This window comes from Chiroxiphia lanceolata, chromosome 3 (genome assembly GCF_009829145.1).
Source record: "Chiroxiphia lanceolata isolate bChiLan1 chromosome 3, bChiLan1.pri, whole genome shotgun sequence".
NCBI classification, from domain to species: Eukaryota; Metazoa; Chordata; class Aves; order Passeriformes; family Pipridae; genus Chiroxiphia; species Chiroxiphia lanceolata.
Window position 1 is genome coordinate 17,323,521 of NC_045639.1, and position 20,297 is coordinate 17,343,817.

The 20,297-nt window shown below is 37.4% G+C and overlaps 1 protein-coding gene across 3 annotated transcripts in view; it reads left to right on the plus strand.

The window, feature by feature from the left end:
- Positions 1–20,297, plus strand: part of LIN9 (lin-9 DREAM MuvB core complex component) — a 39,467-nt gene that overhangs the window by 9,346 nt on the left and 9,824 nt on the right. For 2 of the 3 annotated variants that reach the window (XM_032683084.1, XM_032683085.1), the window contains 9 exons: positions 484–516; positions 1,552–1,646; positions 4,495–4,599; positions 6,506–6,639; positions 10,698–10,823; positions 15,710–15,867; positions 16,945–17,078; positions 18,052–18,171; positions 18,346–18,447. In XM_032683084.1, coding sequence (XP_032538975.1) covers positions 484–516; positions 1,552–1,646; positions 4,495–4,599; positions 6,506–6,639; positions 10,698–10,823; positions 15,710–15,867; positions 16,945–17,078; positions 18,052–18,171; positions 18,346–18,447 — 1,007 coding nt within the window. Of the gene's footprint in view, positions 1–483; positions 517–1,551; positions 1,647–4,494; positions 4,610–6,505; positions 6,640–10,697; positions 10,824–15,709; positions 15,868–16,944; positions 17,079–18,051; positions 18,172–18,345; positions 18,448–20,297 lie in introns of those variants that run through there. The other variant, XM_032683086.1, reaches the window with a different exon arrangement.

Sequence of the window (20,297 nt, forward strand, 5' to 3'; positions counted from 1 at the left end):
AACTAACTAGCCATCTTCTTCCTTCTGAGCATATACTACTCCTTTTGGGGAAATTTTGGCCATTGAAGAATTTTGAATTGGTAGAAATCATTAAAAAAGTGTTCAGTAGTTTCCTTGTCAGCTGTAAAATATATTTGCAACTGCAGCGGACAAGCAGCCAAATGGAGGTATGTAGTGTGGACATAAAGCTTTTTCAGAATTTGCTGTGTTAAATATAAGTGCTTAACATCTCAAGTGTTTTTTTCTTGATGTAAAACTAAAGGAAAAAACAAAACATGAATATGCTTTCAAGATTTAGTGATAATAAACATGTAATACTGTACTTAGCGCCTTGGAAGGCGCACTGGGTTCACTTATTCAACTGTGAAAGATTTAATAAATTCCACTTTCTGCCTAAGAATTAATTAAGAATGGGTAGACTCTGCGTAGGTTGTATGGCTTGAAACAGCTTATGATTTATGTTGACTTCTTGATATATTGCAGGTTCTTCAGCAAAAGCACTTGTGAGCTTGAAAGGTAAGAAATTAATGTGTTATTTACTTGTACCCAGTCTGACTTTCAGGTGTACTTAGTTTCTGGCTTCACAAAGTTCGAGAAAATACCACTGAAGAAAGTTTTTTGTTGAAATACGATTTGGTTTATTGTAGGTATTTGTTAGTTCTCTAGATTAATACTCTGTGGCAGTTGAAACTACATATGTTGTGGTGTATTTAGACACTGCTCTTCTGGATGAAATTCCTGAAATGTGTTTTTTTCTTTTTAAGTACTGCCAAGGTGTCAGGTTTGATGAGAAGATTGGGATAATCTTTCCTCTCTTGAGGACAAGATGCGAGAAGGATTCTTAGCAAGACCTGTGTATGTGACAGAATTTACATTAGAAAGGCATTTCACAATTTCATTGTATTCTCTGTCAGCAGGTTGTGGGCTAAATCAAAAATCTACTGCTGCTTATATTTTTTTCTTTGAAATTGTCTTCAGGAGCATTCATACAAATTTTGAATACTTTTAGTTTGCCCAATAATAGAAGCTTCTTTATGTATTACAAGGCCTCTGTTACATAAGGAAGAAGGCATGATCTGTTGAATATGTTGTAATATAGGTTTGTTGTAATAAAATTTGTTTTACTTGTTGACTTGCACCCACTTCATACATTTCTAGAACCAGAAGGTGGCTAAGCCTTGTAGAGCTGTACCTTCTGCGGGTTTGTTACAGCCACAGTTCAGCTGTCTAAATGTGTGTCAACCTGACAGTGGAAACAACTGATTCCAGCAAAGGAGGTTTCAAGAAACCTAAACACAGACACAAGTAAAAAATGTTTTGTTCATGTTTCTCCTTGTACTGAAAACCTCCTTCAATTTTTTTAATTATTGTTCAGAACAGTTTAATGAAAATATTGAAATCTAAAATCCATTTGTAATTGAATTCAAAGAAGATGTTGCAAGTAAAAAAAAGCATTTTATTAGTTGATGTTATACGAGCTTTTGGATAGTGATTATGTTGAAAGATACACATACCTATACATATATTAATGACATACTTTCTTCACAACAGAGGGAAGCTTATCAAGTTCGTGGAATGAAAAGTACAATTCTCTGCAGAAAACGCACATTTGGAAAAGCAAGAATGCTGGTTCTGCAGTGGAAATGGTAAGAAGTAAAAAAAAAGCAGATTCAGAATTAGTAAAATACCATAGAATGAATGAAATTTAAGGATCACAAAATTTGGCTGGGATTTATAGTTTCATGATGTCCAAGTGTTAAACTATGTCCTTCACAAGCACTCTGCACAGTTTGAATATGAGGGACAAACGTATTTTATAAATGAATAATTGAACAAGTTAAATTGCTGACCTTGTTCAAGATAGCTCGTAATAATTTTTTCTGTGTTTTTTGTAAAGCAAGTGCTGTGTGAAGTATTTGTACTGTATCTACCACCCTGAGCTTAGGAATCACCAATTCTGATCAACTATTTTTGCATCTCAGTAAATATCTCACTTCTAATTACGGCTCAGAACTGACACATAAAGGAAAGGAAGGGGAAACATCATAATGCACTTCCATCATTGTGCCTTCTGGGGAGTAGATTTTAATAAAATTAGAGGAATGTCAGTGAGGTGTGTGGCGTTCTGAGAAGTCTTACATTAAAGAACAGCCTTGGGGTGGGGATATGAAATGAGCCTGCAGCCTCCAAGGACATATCTGGTGTTTGGGTTGACAGTTTCCCTCTCTCTTCTTGAAATATTTTGAAATATTCTTTCCCTGTTGTATCACACAATCAAGCTTTTCTTTACTGTTCTCAACCTCCTCTACCTTAGAAAATTATGGGATTTTGGTTTGGTTTTGCCACCAGCTTTATTGCACCTGGTTTGTCTACATGTGTAACACTGCGTGCTTTCATTTTTACACTCTGGAGAGTATATGAAATACCATCTCAGTTGCCAAGCAGACTGTTCTCCCATACTCCTGGTGCCACCTTCTACTACAGTATTTGAGACCCACTTGCCAACTATCACCTGGTTTTTATTAAAATTATTTTTTTAACAGTTTGTTTATTTAAAGGGAAACATTATATTTGAAAACTGTCATGCTTGCCTGCTCTGCACATAATCAAAATATCTGAGTAGCATCTAGTAGTGCATTAAGTGGTGTGACTAACATCTATCATATGTAGTTTGTTCTGCAGTCTTCTCCCTGGTATGTATTTTGGTGGGATTCACACAGATACATATATGCACACATGTTGCTATGTGTTTGAGCTAGAGAACATAAGGTCTACAAAATGCAGTTCCAGACAGAGATCAGAACTTTGTGATGGCCCTTAGTTCCTGCAGTTCGTGTCAGTTTTCAGCTGTTTCCCAGGAATGCCCATCTTCTCAGAGAAACAAGCCTTACCACACGTGCTAAAGAACCAAAGTCACTAGCCATAGCATAAAAGCTTGTATAAAAGCTTTGTCAGTCTTCAGGTGTGTAGGTATTAAAAATATGGAGTCAAACTCTGAATGTAGTTCAGTATTCTGCAGAAAGCTGGGGAAAGATCTGAGTAGAGTCTGATGTGATAGCAATGGCCCACATTGCTGAGATGTGATGAAGTAGTTTGAGTTCCCTGAACGCTGAAAGTTTTGCAGACATGTTGTACTGTTGGTTGAAAAATCTTTCCAAAAATGCCTGATCTTTTTGTGGATGATGCCTCTTTGCCAGGCTTGTTACTTTGCTCTTGTGTGAGACACAGACAGTCGAGAATGATGAAACACTCTTACCATTTTGGATAGTTTATTGGAATAGAATTTGGCAATTCCTGTTGAGGGTTGTAAAACGATTTACTTGATCTGGATCATAATGATTTGGTTACAAACTTACTAAATATCTTTCTTAAGTGTAAGTGCTTAAGAGTGAAGTTTTATTTCACTTTGTTGATTTATTTTGTTTCTGACTCCTGTGAGGAACTTATATTTGTTATCAGTATTCTTCACCTTCTTGGTGTTACGGTTTTCATACCCCGTATCAATTTGTAGCACTTTCACCCTCTGTATTGAAAGAAGTCAAATCTGCATTTGTTCTGCCTTTACTTTTCACCTTTTTAAGTAGTTTGAAGTGCAAGGAATGCCACAGAGTGCAGTTTTGGGATTCTGTAAAAGAGATCCATTTCAGTGGTGGCTGTCTCCTGGAAGGAAAAGCTACTTCCCCTCAGCACTAACAGCTGAGGGGAGCACTAACAGGTTACTCTTTTGTCCTCACTGAAGGCACAAGTTTTTTTGTCATAGGGTACAATGTTGAGGAATAACTAAACATATTTTTTATGGCACATTTACAATATGGTTTCTTGTTTTCACTCAGCCTTCTAATTCTCTTTGAGTTGTAACATCTTAGCACATGAGTTAATTTCAGTTAGCAAAATTTAAATTCTAAATTCTTCTCTTTTCTGATATTTTCACATAACTTATTCAAGCTTTAGTTTCTTCAGACTTCAGCTTCTTAACATTTTGCAGTGTAGGGACCTTCAATGAATTAAAAATACAAGAAACCCACAGCAATTTATTAGGCTCATTAGAAATCCTTGCAAAAAGTTATATGCAGCTAGTGTTTTTACTGAGAACATATAAACCAAATCCACTGTTTGAATAAACCGTGGTTTTGACCTGAAATTTAGAACAAACAGATGTACTTATAACCAAAGCAATCTTGTATACACAAGTGTTTAGACACCTAACTCTCATGGAAACAAGTGGGAGTTAAGTTCTAAATACTTCTGTGAAACTGGGCCAGCAGTATAGTAATGGGTTATAGTTAGCATTGGAAACCTTGGAGTCTTGAACTCCTTCTCTCAATCCTGAGATCTCAAACTGCTGGGAGGCACTATTTGTTGTGTACCATGTGCCTTAAAACCAATAGGTGGCAAGAGAAAAGGCATTTTGTCTCCCTCACTGTGAATTCTGTGCATGAACAGAGAAATCAGGTTTTTTCCCTTGTAATTCATTCTCAATTTTGATACATACAGCCCTTCAGAAATTCAAAACGGAGTCGACTCTTCTGCGAAGAAGATGACAGACAAATAAACACAAGGTCACCCAAAAGAAATCAGAAGGTTGCGATGGTTCCACAGGTACCTACATGTATGGAGATATTTTTACCGAAAAGGGGAACAAGCCTATCTGTGTTAGTTGAAAATTAGAATAGATTTGCTTTTTAAGTTACCTTTTTGGCTTATAAATGTTCTTGTGAGGAGAGCTATTGCTGGGAGTAAGCCGCAATTCAAAAGAGATGAATATTTTTCTTCCTTATAACTGGTTTCCTCTGTTTGTTTATGGGAGTACCTGTTCTTTGTGATCCTGGATATGAACATGCAGGACTAGAAAGGATTCCAGGATCCAGACTAATTGCCCATCATGGTCCTGCAAACAATCGTATCCTAAATTTACTCAGCTTCAGTTAAAAACTGACTATGTGTTTTGCACTGACTACATCATTTAGAAGGCTGCTATAGGACTTAATGCATCCCAGCAGTTAGGAACTTGCTCTAGATTTGTGGCTTAAGTGTATTTATGGCCATCTGTACCACTATACCTTCTGGATCCCGTAATGGTAACGTACTCCAGTTCAAACAGTTTGTTTTACTACTTCTCCACTTGATTGTCTACTCCTTGATATAGCATGAAAGAACAGCTGTTAATATCTTTCAACCTTTATTCACTATGTTAGACTGGGTAACATCTCTTAGTCTCAATTAATTGGCTCTGTAATACCTTTGTCATCCAAATCACTTCTCTATACCATCACCTTATGAGCCTGAATTTACCTCACTGAAAAAGCACTGTTTGAACACTGGTCTTATTTGCCTTCTGGACTGTGTGTGCAGTGTCGAATGGGGAAGACTTAGCACTCGCCATTTTGCTGGGTCCATTTGGCCATGGAGGAGGACCACGACATTTCTCTTCATTACCATGACTTTCTAAGTGTAGGAGGACTTGGATAATGTTCTAAACCCAGTTGGTTTGTGCTAAAATGTCTGGTTCAGGAGATCCAATGATTGCTGGATAAATATTTGCAAGGGACTGCAGCTGCCATAGTTTGCAGATCTTGCTGTCCCACTAGGCTTTGTTTCCTGGAGTTCCAGCGGGAGAAAGGGGACCTGTATCTATTGTAGCATATGCTTTATCCTATCATTGCTGCTACTAAAGGCCAAAATACTTTTGAGATTTTGGGAAAGAATAACAACTGATGTTGGCATGGGGACCCAGTTAAACTAATAGTCTCAAAAAGCTGGTTTTTTTTGCAAATAAGTTTTTCTTTCTGTCAGTTAAGACAACCATTGCTGGAACAAAATTACAGAATTATTTTTCTATTGTCTTGTTTAAACACAGGCCTATGTATTATGCATGCAATCTAAGACAGTGTCTTTTCTGCAGTCTGTGAAATAGCTTCCAAATGTAGTTCGAACTGGATTTCTTATGTCCGTGCTAGTTTCTCTTGCAGTTTTTTAAAAAGCAGACATTCCACTCAAAGCTTTGGCTGTATTATATTCCTGTGCTAGCTTCATCCTCGGCTTAAGAAGAGTGAGCAAGAGTAGAAGCCCCAGTGCAAATGAGGCAGTTGCTGTTGCTGGCATCTGAGCAACATCATGTATGCTCACCTGAGACAGTGTTCAGTGGTGCCTGAAGGTTTGGAAGTCTGTAGGTATTTTAGTGCCATGCTATTGTTACCAATAATGTAGTGTAGTTTTAAGTGCTGGAAAACGTTTCTGTTAAAAGAGCCTTGTATAGAGATCATCAGTTGTATTGATCCTGCTGAAGTTTAATTGCTGTCTGCTCTGTTTAATTGCATTGCTGATATAACGCAGTAAGGGTTGTTATAGATCTGCAACAGAAAAATTGGCATGAAACAATATGTGCTACTAAAATGTAGCAATTATTAATGTGCAAAATTTTATCAAGAAAATCTGGCTTGATTATTTGAATACTGAAAAATATTAGACTGTGTTTAACCATTTCCTTTTTTTTTTTCCTACCTAGAAGTTTAGTACAACAATGTCAACACCAGAAAAGAAAGTATCACAGAAGATTGGTTTACGGCTTCGCAACCTGCTCAAACTTCCCAAAGCTCACAAGTGGTGCATATATGAATGGTTCTATTCAAATATAGATAAGTACGTCTGCTTTATATAATTCTCTCTTATTAGTATAGAAAAAAGTCATTTTCTGAAATTGAGCTGCATAGTTCCATATATTGGTTAAATACTACAAAGTTTATTCTAAATTATTAGTTACTGAAAATTATTTCATTGTTTTGGTGTTGGGTTTTTTTAATCTTTTTTATCATGAACAATGTATGTGGGTAGTTCTTTGGAACTACCGACTTTGGGAAGTTGTCTGTGGAAAGTCTTCCTTCATGGATATGATTTTCTTTTTTGTCACATCTGCCTCTACCTGATACAAGATTTTATTCATAATGTTTTTAGCATCTGAAGCACGAAGTTATCAGAACACTTAGACTTCTTTGAACCATTGGATCAGTGTTATACAGGGGAGATAGGAAGCTGTCTGCTTTTTCATAAGGTGCTGTTTCCCTAAAAGGGGTAAATGTTGATATTGGATATTTCTTCCCCGTCATCCTGTTTTTACTGTGATCACTAACAGATCTCCAGGCTGTGACTATACAGCTTTTATCTAGATATCAGTATCCTTCTTGGATCTCTTAATGTATTTCCTAGACTGTTTCTACAATTTGTGCGTCAGAATCTGTGGCATTTTTAACCTTAACGGCTGTAGCACAGTGGTGTAAATTGTTTAAAAGAACCATTTTAATTTATCATAGTCATGAAAAACTAAAAATTCTGAAATGTAAGAATCATTATTGAATGGAATCTTAAAATTTACACTGATTGACTAGTGGATGAAAAACTAGTAATTAATATTCTAAAGAATGGCTGTGGACTTAACAAGCATTATTTTCCAGAATGTACAAACAAAATAATGACTGTTTTTCCTTCCTATTTTAATCACAATTGCTGTAGCTGTTTTCCTTAACTGGGAAGGCAGTCATAGCAACAGAAAAACGTTTTGGCATGTATTCATCAGAAGTGGAAAAATTACATGTCCATTTTAGTTAAATTCATCCTCTGTAGAGTTTAATTCCTTTGAAAGAAGTAGTCTTTGCATGCCGTTTTCCCTCCTTATTTGAAAAAAATAAAAACCCAAACCTTACTTATTTCTAGTAGTAATTTTAATATGTGACATTTTTAATTATGATTTTTACGATGGTCCAAGAACTTTTAGTTTATTCTTAAATATTTGTCTGTGAAACTTCAGGCCTGTCAGTAGACTAGAATTTGAGTTTAGCAGGTAATTCTGAAAACCTCTTTGAGAGTTATCAATGTGTGCTTGTGTGGTGGGTTGACCTTGGCTGGATGCCAGGTGCTCATCAAAGCTGCTCTGTCACTCCCCTCCTCAGGTGGACAGGGGAGAGAAGATGTAACAGGAAGGTCATAGGTTGAGGACAGGGAGAGATTGCTCACCAGTTACTGTCATGTAAAAAATGGACTCGACTTGGGGAAATTAGTTTATTACCAATAAAATCAGAGTCAGATAATGAGAAATAAAAACAAATCTTAAAACAGTTCACCCCCATTCCTCCCTTCTTCTTGAGCTCTGTACCCAGTTCTCTACCTCCTATCCCCCAGAAGCACAGGGGAACAGGGAATGGGGGTTGTGGTCAGTTGATCACATGCTATCTCTGCTGCTCCTTCCTGCTCAGAGGGAGGAATCTTCACACTCTTCTCCTGTTCCAGTGTGGCATCCCTCACATGGTTCACAGTTCTTCATAAACTTCTTCAACGTGAGTCCTTCCCACGAGCTGCAGTTTTTCACAAACTACTCCAGTGTAGGCCCCTTCTGTGAGGTGCACTTCTTCAGTAATGGACTGCTCCACTGTGGGTCCCCCATGGGGTCACAAGTCCTACCTCAAAACCTGCTCCAGTGTGGGCTCCTCTCCATGGGTCCACAGGTTATACCAGGAGCCTGCTCTAGTGTGGGCTTCCCAGGGGTTCACAACCTCCTTAGGGGATCCACCTGCTCTGATGTGGGGCCCTCCAGGGGTTGCAGGTGGCTCCATGGTGGACCTCCATGGGCTGCAGGGCCACAGCTGCCTCACCATGATCTTCTCTGCTCCAGCACCTGGAGCACCACCTTCACTGACATTGGCTTGGTGTCTGCAGAGCTGTTTCTCTCAGATATTCTTACTCCTCTGTTCCACTGCAATTGTTCAGGGTTTTTTTCCCCTTCCTAACTGTTATCCCAGAGGTTCTGCCACCATCATGGATTGGTTCAGCCTTGGCCAGCAGTGGGTCCATCTGTGAGCCAACTGGCATTGGTTCTGTTGGATATAGGAGAAGCTTCTGGCAGCTTCTGGCAGACACCACCCCTGCAGCGTCCCTCTACCAAAACCTTGCCACACAAACCAAATACAGCTTGTAGTACTCGTAAGATACGACCATGTTAAGATATTATAATGTTGTTTACTAAGAGACTTCATATCTTTGGAAGAAAAACTTTGATATATGTTGTTTTGAGTGATATGATCCAGACTTAATGAAAAACTTTAAACCATAGAGCTGTCAGCTGACAAAATATGGCTCACTGTACAAGTCTCAGAATATTTTAATCGAATTGTCTAATCCAAAATTGAAATAATCAATTTAAGTGCCATGTCTACTGTAAGTTTTTAAAATATAATATCTCTACATCTATCATCAGTGGGTATTAGATTGTTCAAGCTGTTTCAGTAGGATTCTCTCTATACTGCTGCAAAGGACTGTTTTCTGTAAAGTTCCATTGACTTCAGACACACAGAGACTTCTTAGGACATGCTTAGTACTGCAGTGAGATCATAGGCCCTTGGAAGCAGACACACCTGCACCTTGCTTACACCACATTTTCCAGAGCTTCCAATCTTGTGGATGCTGTGGGTTTGCCTCCTTAGGGGCAAGTGATAGTAAAAACAATCAAATAAGATTATCTTTCTCAAAGAAGAAAAAACTCAAACAAAACAGTTGTTTTTATACAGATATCTTATAGTAGCAACAGTAAATATGGATCAAATGAAACCCTTGTATATGCTTCCTTGTCTGTTTCCTGAGCCTCATTGATCATTCTTTGTGATTTCCTTTTTACTTCATGCCACAGCTGCAGATCCTTCTGTTGCAAAACTATTCTCTTCCATTCTTGCCCAAGTCTCCTTATCTCCATGAACTTTTCCTCTCTCTTGCCGCCCCAGACACTCACTTGAAAGCAGTGTTGCTTCCAAGATCCTCTTTGTTCTGTGCTTGGGAATATTCCCCTCCAAACCCCTACACCCAGCAGAGTGGAGAAAAGTGGCTTTATCTAGGATTCAGTTATTCTTTTGTTCTCTCCGGGTGAGATCTGCTTCAGTTGCACGTGGTCTTTAATGATTAACCTTCTATTAGATGGGCATATCTGTTGCTGCTCCCTTGTCTCTTGAGCCTAAGAAGGATGTGGTACTACAAAGTAAAAGGCAGTCATAAAACAGAGATACAGGCAGGTCATAGCATCAAAGAGAAATTTGTAAGTTGTGTAGGTATGTTCTCTGAACTGTCACTTCTCTAATACTGATCCTCTGCTTCATCATGGAGTCATGGTATGATACAATAAAAGTCTCACCTGTACAGCTCCAGAGAATGACGAGTTGGTTCAATTTCCTGTATTTTGGAACCCTCTGTTGAGAATCTGGGTTACGATTGAATGAATTGATGAATAAAGGTACAGGCTTTCTCAGTGTCACATTGTTCTTCCCTTTATTCTCAGTACCTCACTATATCTTTATGGTTTCCTTCAGTGTGTTGCAGTATCCTCGTCACACTGCATTGACTTTGCTGAAGTTTCCTTTGGTGCCTTTATGGATGTTACAAAGCAGGAGGAATACATATGTTTCCTTTTAGTAACGAGATAGGAGCATTTTTAAACATCGGTGATAATGCTCAAAGAGACCAATTGTCCTGGAAACTTTCTGGTTTTGTTTTCAGTTGAATTTATTTAAGGTTAAAATTGTTCTTCGAATAGGAGTGTCTTGTGTATGGAACTAATTTATACTATTTGTTTTCAGTGTATTTCTTATGATGGATGATTTTTGGAATCTTGTGACGAACGTTTACTAAGTGCAGTTAAGATAGGACCAATTATGTTTCAACAGGCCACTATTTGAAGGAGATAATGACTTCTGTATATGCCTGAAAGAATCTTTTCCAACTTTGAAAACCAGAAAATTGACAAGAGTAGAATGGGGGAAAATCAGACGATTAATGGGAAAACCACGGAGGTAACTTTTTCTTTCTTTCTTTTCAAATTACTACATGTAGTTTTGATGTTACTGGAATTGTTCCTTTTAAAGTAATTTTGCATTCAAGTAGTAAAACAAAAAAATAGCCTAAGAGTAGTAAAACATACTCATTTTATTGAAATGTTTTCTGAGCACCCCCCTCTCCCCTGCCCCATTCCTTATAGGCACATGTGCAGTCCATGAAGTTCTCAGGACCTGAGAAATGTTCTCTTCACACTCTAGATAACTGAGTGCCCAAGCTAGGATGTTTTGAAGTTGTTATTGTATCTTCTATGCTGCAGTGCTTCCAGGCATGGAAGACCAGCCAATTTTTCACTAAGGTTTTATTCTGCCTATAACTAGCTCTTCGTGGGGAAAACAACTGCACGTTTTCATCTCAATGATTTTATTATTATTTTTAAACTGTTTTGTAGATCCTCAGCTTTTCCTGGCTTGTCTAGCAAAACAGAGAGAGGGTAAAGTCACACATAAAATATTGTACATTGTAGAGAAGAAGCTAGAATTGACTGAAGGGCATAGTTTTTTCTATAGTTTAGAATTTTTAATTCTGAAACCTGCTGATTCAGGTCAGCCTTTTCACAGAATCTATGCAATTTAGCCTAGAGAAGAGAAGGCTAAGGGAGGATCTCATCTTTGTGAGTGAATGTCTGAAGGGAAAGCATAGAGAAGACAGGGCCAGGCTATTTTCAGCATTATCTGGAGACAGCACAAGAGGCAATGGGCACAAGTGAGGTGGTAGGATCTCCGTCCTTAGAGGTACTCCAAGGCTTTCTAGATATGATCCTGGGAAGCCTCCTGTAAGGGATTCTGGTGGAGGGATTGGAGCAGGTGACCTCCAGAGGTCCTTCCAAACTCAATCATCCCTGTTATTGTGTAAGGTCAGGAGAAAAATGTCTAAGTAGTGTTTCATAAATAAACCAGCTTTTTATTTGCAAACACTAAAGCACTGAATCCATTTCATAGAGCATTGTACTGAATCAGATTATATTTTGCCTGATGAAGACCATTTCATCATCTGTACCTATAAACACCTTGACATAAGTAAAAATTGTCAGTCACAGGAAGGCAGCAGAGCCAAAAAACAGCTCCTCTCGGAAAGATGTTCATGTCATTTGAGCTTAACTGAGATAGCTTTTCATTCTTCTATTGTCATTCTTCCCTCTGAGAGGGAAGTTGTGTATTTAGAGGTTAAATCATCGCTTACTCATTTGAGTAATTTTTAAGTAATTTTCTTTTGCCAAAAGTGGGTACCTCTGTAATAGATCAGCTCACCTCATTCAGCAGTCTGTTGGATCATTGATAAAACTTCATAGAATCTTAGAATGGTTTGGGTTGGAAGGGACCTTAAAGATCGTGTAGTTCCAACAAGGGTTGGGGGCAGGAAGGATCATGGGAAGGGACACCTTCCACTAGATCAGATTGCTCAATGCCCCATCTGACATGATTAGGTTGAAAACTTCCTTCTGGTTTTGAGTTTGTTTTGTTGTGGGGTTTTTTTGGTGGGGTTTTTTTGGTTGTGGTTTTTTTTTTCCTTTTTTTTTTTTTTTTTGCTGTGGGGCAGAGTGTTTTTTGTTTTGATTTGGTTGGGGTTTTTTTGCTTAGATGTCATACAGTTAGTTCTTTAAAAAGAGAGACTCAAGATGAAGGAACCACAGATCTAAATGGGCAGGAAGGTGTTTTGTCTGAATTCTGAAATAGGAGTATTTGACTGGATAAAGAGTTTGATTGTTTGTTAACCAAAACTTCATGACTTCTTGCTTTTTAGCAACATAAAGTAAGCATTCCTGTTTGCTTTTTATTTCTTTACTAATTGAAAAAAAACCTTACTGGGAGTCATTTTTAAGATGTCGTGACTGGTCTTTGGCCTTAGTTTTGAAAGATTTGAATTATTCTAAATCATTTGAATCCTTTTTCAAGACAATTTTCATCTACCTCTAGAGCAAAGATTTTTTTCCATTATTGTGACGTTAGAAATTTCTTCTGTCTGTCCTCATCATATGGAGGTAAGGTAAATGCCATGGCAATACTGATATCTCCCCATGAGGGATAAAAAAAATTAAGACATTTTGCATCCACGGTGTTGATGGCAGAGGAGAATAGTGTCTCTGTGATAGCTGTCCACATGGTCGTCCTCTTTTTTTTTTAAATTTTGTTTTAAATATATTGTAATATTTTCTTTTGTCTGCTACTACTTTAAATGTCCTATCACACATCAACAGTGTGTTTGATTGACACAGCAGTATTCATCATGAGAGCCTGCAAAGCTTGTAAGATTCCAGTAGACTGTGGGGAAAGATATGCTCCAAGAAAAGGAAGAGGTAATAGTTAGTCTTGTGTACTCTGTTTAAACTTAATTGGGCTTGTGAAATAGCAATGGATATGAATGAAGCTCAGATATGCTTGTCCTGCCACTACATGATGATTCCTCTGTTGGTTCAAATTCTCACGACCAAAGTGAAAACTGAGAAGAATGTTCAACCTCTTAGAAAGTCTCTACAGAAAATTAATGAGATTGCAGTTTTGATCTGTACCATAGTTTTAATCTTCATTTTTTTGTAGGATGGCATAAAGATGGGATAACCTTTATTAAATGCATTTGGGGAATGTGGGGTTGGAGGTTTCCTTTAAGAGAAGCCAGAAATACGTTGCAAATACTTTCTACATCCATAATCTACAGCATTTGGAACAGAGACTTTTTAAGAACATCTGAGCTAGCAGCAAAACAGTAGTTGTTGTTGTAGGGACCTTCCAAGGTCAGTGATTAGTATCAGCATTTGAATTTGTATTTCTAAGAGCATGGGTCAAAGAACATCTGGTGTTTCTGATACAAGACTCTGGATGTGATTAGAAGGACTGATATTAAAGTCTATGTTGCCTTCTTTTTTTTTTTTTGCCTTTGTTGTAGTCTTGCTGTAGTTAGCCAATGGAATTGAAAAGCTCTGACCTGTATTTTGCAACTTGATCCTCACAGCCCACAGCAAGCATTATTTCACACCTCTTCCTCCCCAGTGGTAAATATGAAGCAAATAGCATTGTTAAGTGAGAATATCCAAGTAAGCTCTGCATAAGTCTCCCAACCACCATCCCTCTCTCTTTCTACCGTATCCCTTTCTAGATATTTTAAATTCCTGATGAGGACCAGTAGGCAGTACACAATTCCAGGTAAACACATTCTGCTCTTCAGTGGTGAACTGGTGAGTGGGACACACACCTATGGTTGCTCAATCTACAACACAGTTTCCAGGCTATACAAAGACTATGATGACTTCTGTGGTGATTGTGATTGGAAAGCCTGGTACAGGAACCTTCAGTGCATTACTGCATGTACCTGACAAAAGGACCTCACAGCTTCAATTCATTCTTGCTTATTTTTTTTCCATGTCTTGCTTAGGACTAGGATCTCATTGCGTTAACACTGGACACTCTGGACAAAACAGATGGCCTGTGCAGCTTATAACTTAGAAAACATGTATAAGATAAAAGGCAATTGATGTCTGCATATAGTGTGAAACTGCTGGCCAGTATGAAAGAAAATGGTGCCAAGATCATGGTGGCTTAGTGTTTTACAGTCTTCTTATACACACTGCAAGGAAGAGAAACTGTGGCTTTGTGGAACTCTCCCAGTGAGGGGTACACAGAAGAAAACATAAGGATGTTTGTTTCAGTATATAATAAGCAGACTTGAAAATAGGAGCTGGCTGCTTAGTACTGAGTGGGAAATAACTGAGGAAGATCTTAAAGGGATTTAAATAAGAAAATAATTTGCAGTGTAGAAGGGGAAACAAGCAGAGGAGTTGAGTTGACAATGTCTTCTAAAATAACCTCATAAAATAGAATTTCTTATTGATCAGTAATCAATATGTAACTGTATGACTTGCACAGAAAATGTTTAAATTGCATTTGACTGCAGTAAAGCAATTAACAAAGGTAGCAAATTGTTTGATAAACAACTGCTTCTGCAATTAAGCAGACCTACAATAGCATCTGTCTGCCTTTTTAAAATTACTTCTTTTATTGACACAGGAATGAAAAACCTTTTTTTAATATGGAATGAGAGAGAACTGAGTCCTTAATGTCTTTATGCTTTCAGTGTCTCCCTCACGCATCATTCCTATTCAGTGGGTTAAAAGTGAAAATGAATAAAACCAAGGCCTTGGGAATGAGTCTTCCATCTTTTATATTGCATTTTAAGAACAACTCTCCCCTCCCAAAATGGGGAAGGGGACTGCTAGAGACTATCTGATTTTACCCAAGATCAAAAAAAATTGTACTTTTACTACGATCAATCTCAGAACAGTTAATTTGCGTTATAGAGATTTTGGGGCTGAGTTTTACTCTGCACAGGTGCAAGGACATGAGACAGAGAAGTGCCCCTTTATGTGCTGAGTCTGGTGTCCTTTCATACTGTTAGTTTATTCGAGCTAATAAGCACATATGGAAGGGATCTCCTGTGTACCAGTAAGTGTTGACAGCCAGGGATCTCACGGTCCATCTTCCTCACATGCATTGAGCTGGCATCCAGAGTAGATTGGGTGTGGGACCTGCTTTAGCTTTGTTGTGACACCAGGTGGATCCCTATAAGCAGAAAAAAATCCTAAAAGGCTGTACTCTTCAGATATACTGATGCAACAGCTAGTATTCATGAGTATTATTTTTAAATAAACTCTTATTTTAGGAGTGATAATTCTGGGGAGTAATACTGTCTAAACACATTCAATGAAATTCTTTTCCCTTGAACACATCACCCCAAGTTTTTTCATTTTCTCTCACTGATTTGTAAACTGTGCCTATTTATGTCGTGTGCCTTCGCATATGTATGTGTTCAGTGCTGAAGTTGAGTACAGTTTTACCTAATTGTATTATAGGTGTTCCTCTGCATTCTTTGAGGAAGAGAGGTCAGCGTTAAAACAGAAACGGCAGAAAATAAGACTTCTGCAGCAGCGGAAAGTTGCAGATCTTTCACAGTTCAAAGATCTTCCAGAAGAAATTCCATTACCGCTTGTAATAGGAACAAAAGTTACAGGTAATTTCTTAAAAACAAACAAAAAAGCAGCCAAGTGTTTTGCAAAGATTTTTATTAAGCCATAATACACTTAAGTGCACGTAATTAAATTAAATGTAGGACATAAAAAATTGTATGGGTTTTTGTTAGTTCATTGAGAAGGTGCTTGTGAGGTCTAGCTAGTGTTAGTAAAACAGTGATACGGTTTTGAGGCACAAACTTAGTAGGGTTTATTATTTCTGCTGTTCAAACTGTGGGGTTTTTTAATGTCTGGTATATCTACCAAATTCTGGAGAGAGAGATATGCTTAAATGCAAAACAATGAGTGCTGCCTGAGAGTTTAAAATCTGACCTAATATAAAACTTGAACTTTATTTTTTCATGAATATAAAAATACCTGTTTTGAAACGGATATACGATTGATACTGCATTGTAGTTGGACATGTATGCTGAACATGATATTGCCTTACTGAAGAAACTTACACATAGCTGAGGAAGGAACATTGTTAAAAACATTCTTCAAGTTTTGTCTCACTTGAATTCCTCCCTACTGTCTGATTATGGTTGAGGTGCTTTTCACATAAGCATCTCCCACTCAGGCCACTACTGTTCATGGCTTTTTTTGTGTTCAACAACATTGCCCTTGATTCTTGCTGAAGAGCAGGAGTGCACAACACTGCCTCTCCCCACTCTCCTAGAGCTGTATCCTTGAGCTGGGTTCCACATTGTCTTTTGCTAAGTATGCAGTCATCAGAGGAGGTGATCAGAGAGAAGTGCTATGCAAAATCATCTGGAAATTGACTTTCTGTCAGAAGGTATTGGGTATTAAACAGTGGGGGTTTCTTAGACATAAGTGTAGTGCTAAGGATTAGATTTGGGAAGTATTTGACCTGCAGACTTAAATTTGCCAAAATTTGGGTAATATTTTTATTGCTTTTGCTTTTCTGAGTTTGCTTTTACTTTTCTGGGTTTTTTTCCCATTTAATCTGTGGGTTTTAACTATACATATGAAGGGTCACTTGCAAAAGGTGTGTGAAGTCTGTTTTTCTCAATGGTGTCAGAACATTATAGTGTTTGGTTTCTTGTTGTGTTTTTAAGCGCGTTTGCGAGGTGTCCATGACGGTCTGTTCACTGGACAAATAGACGCTGTGGACACCCTTAATGCTACCTACAGAGTGACTTTTGACAGGGCAGGTCTTGGAACACACACAGTCCCAGATTATGAAGTTCTTGTAAGTATTAATGACACGTTCTCAAAGTAGCTGCAATAAAAAAAAAAAAAAACTAAATTAAAAAAATCTACAGTGGTATGCTTTAATTAAAAATATTATACCCAGGTGGTATTGTCATAAAGTAGAAAAAAGCATAACAGATGCATGGGAAATTCCAGGATAATGAGCTTCTGCTGTTAATGGTTTTACAGAGCAGGATAACCCTATTGATAAAAACGTAATGGCTTAGGCTGGAATAATTTACTGGACCTCCTATTACATGCTATTATAATAGCCTGAGTTCAATATGAAGAAATATATGAAGTGTAAGATCCCAAAGAAAATTCTGCAATGGGATCCTGCCAGGATTTGCAGAAAATGTTCAAGAAAACCTGGCCCTCTTTAATTTGCCAAAGTCAGGAAAGGCCTGTGGTAGTTGCAAGCAACTATTAAGAGTTGATTGAACTTCATTTTGAAACTTCTTGTGCTAATGAAGCTACCTGGGAGGATGTTGTTTTGGTTAAACAATTTGGGATGATTTCCTGGCTCATGGGCTTTTGTACCAGTTTATGAGCTCTAGGAATCGTTCCTGCCAAACAGTCTGGTCTAGACTGCAAGCTTTTAGGAGGACCTCATGTTCTTTTGTATCTTATGTAGTGTTGAATCTGTGTAATTTGGAGTCTCTAGTCCCTGTCATGATCTGATTTTGGAACCTCTACTGAACTCCTGTTCAGTTGTGATTTGCCTGCAACTTGCCAGTAGAATTCTGGGAAATATTCTTGCAGGTTTTATTTGACGTGATGCTGGAACACTTCAAAAACTCCAGTGGTGGAACAGGATTTTGAAGCTCCTGCCTAGGCCAAAAGGAAAACATTAATCTTTTTATGTTGTTGGGTTGAGGTGCAGATGGGCATGGCTCATCCAGATTTTGAAAAATGTGTAAAATTAATTAATCTGACACTTGAGGTACATACTTCCTTTTCCTGTCTTCCAGAGCAATGAGCCTCATGAAACCATGCCAATCGCTGCCTTCGGACAGAAACAACGGCCTTCAAGGTTCTTTATGACTCCTCCCCGATTGCCATACACACCTTCACTCCAGTCTCCAATTACAGTAAGTTACTTTTTTCATGTAGAAGATTTTTCATTGAAGATTTTTTGATGCATGTTGAAACTGTTACCTTCAACAGTTTTTGAGATTAATTTTCTGAGGTTATTCAGCAAGATGAAAAGATTAGCAAAACCCTCTAAAACTAAGCTGTTAATTTAAATGGTTTTTCCTATACAGGATAGTGATCCTTTATTAGGACAATCTTCGTGGAAAAGCAAAATTTCAGGCACAGATAGTGAAACACTAGGAGGCTTTCCGGTAGAATTCCTCATTCAAGTGGTAAGTGGTATTGTCCTTTTGTGTTTATTCTGCCAATTCTTCTGCAGTTAAATGACCTTCTGTTGATTTATGACAGTAATATCCAAATTAACTTTTGAAGAGATGTTAATAATATTTGTTTTTATTCCCTCCTTGGCCCCTTCTTAATTTTCTCACTTGTTCATAACCTTTGAAATATGCCGCTCTTCAGACCACAGGGGTCTCCGAAAGTGTGTCTTCTTTTTCCCAGTTCTACCACTTGCTCTGAAAAAAAAAAAAAAAGACATTATTTCTACCTGCAAACATTGTGCTGTGTTTAGAGTCATTTATTTAAATTATACTGGCATTGTGCAAAGAACATTTGCCTGTGTGCATTATCATATATTGTATAATGCGATATTTTATGTTATGTAATGTCCTAGCCTGTTGGAGAAAAAAAGCAGCACTCATTTCCCTACAAGCAAACATATCATGCTATAGATAAGAAAACACTTTTTTGTCTTCACCTTAATGAAATAATTCCTCCATGATTTTTGTACACCAGTTCAGAAGAGTGCAGACAATTAATGTTAGGAAGCTGAAGTTCACTGAATATCAAAATTCACTGAAGCAAGTTACTTTCCAGGACGATGGAAGAATGTAATTGCTCATGTTGGTGTAGCTTAAGTGATTGAATTCCTTAACAATGAAAGCAGTTTTGAACATGCCAAAGGAGATTGGAATGACCCACGTTTAAAATATTAAGAACTGAGAAATAATATTGCTGAATGCCTCTCAGATTTTAAAGTCTGTGTAATTGGTCAAAAGAATAAAGTTGTGTGTGTAGCTCACATGACACATTAATATTTGGGTCATTGAGCATAATGAATCTTATTTGACAGAATCATCTATTAATTTTTCTTTTTAGGGAAAACTTCTATGAAGCTTATTTTGAAAACTGTGGCTTGGCATCTGGCTTAGCTAAGAAAATTTAACATAGATATAGTTGCAATAAGGTTAATTATGCTAAAAATTGAAATACACAAAAGATATAGTTTAGCAGCATAAACAAAGACTGTCTGCAGCCTATCCTTCTTGAGTCACTGTGATCAGTGAAACTGAGTAACTAAGGTGTATTGAGCTTTACAATTACTTTGAATATTTGAAATGTGAAAATGTGTGATTCCTCAGTCACGTTTGATTGTATATTTTACTCATTATAAAGAAATCTGAGTTTTTCAAGTATAGGCCTCTTGATTGTATTACAAATGGTGGCATTTTACAAAGATACCGCATTAATATGTGTTTTTGCTTGAAGATTTTCAAAATATTTTGAACAAAATCAATCCATGGATTTTTGGCATTTGTTTACGTGAGCAACTTGAGACTTTATGCACCTTTTTGACAAAGAATCCCAAGGCTTAAACATTTATGGAAGGACTTGAAGCATCGTTTTTAAGCATCAATTTTTTTTTATTAGAAGTTTGAGGAGGTACTGGAATTTGATGTTATGAAATAGATGAGACTGGTGAATATTGATTATTGATTGCACTGCATTCACCAGACCAGATGTATTTTTATGTTAAAGGCTACTGCTCAGGATGTTCTAGCCTTTCTTATATACTGATACCTAAAAGAAATTAAAGCCCTTTTTCTGATTTAATGGTGAGTCAGGAAGTAAATGATCAGAAAATGTTTGATTTGAAGAACTACAGGAGAACTACTGCCAGGCAGTTATTTATGACACCATAAAGAAACGATTTTATGGGAAAAATTTTGGACAAAACAGAAAAAATGCAGCACACCTTTAATAAGGTTTCAACTCTTTTACAGATTTTGAAATTATTTTGAAAGAAAAGCAAGTGTATCCAAAATCATGTGCAGACACTGAC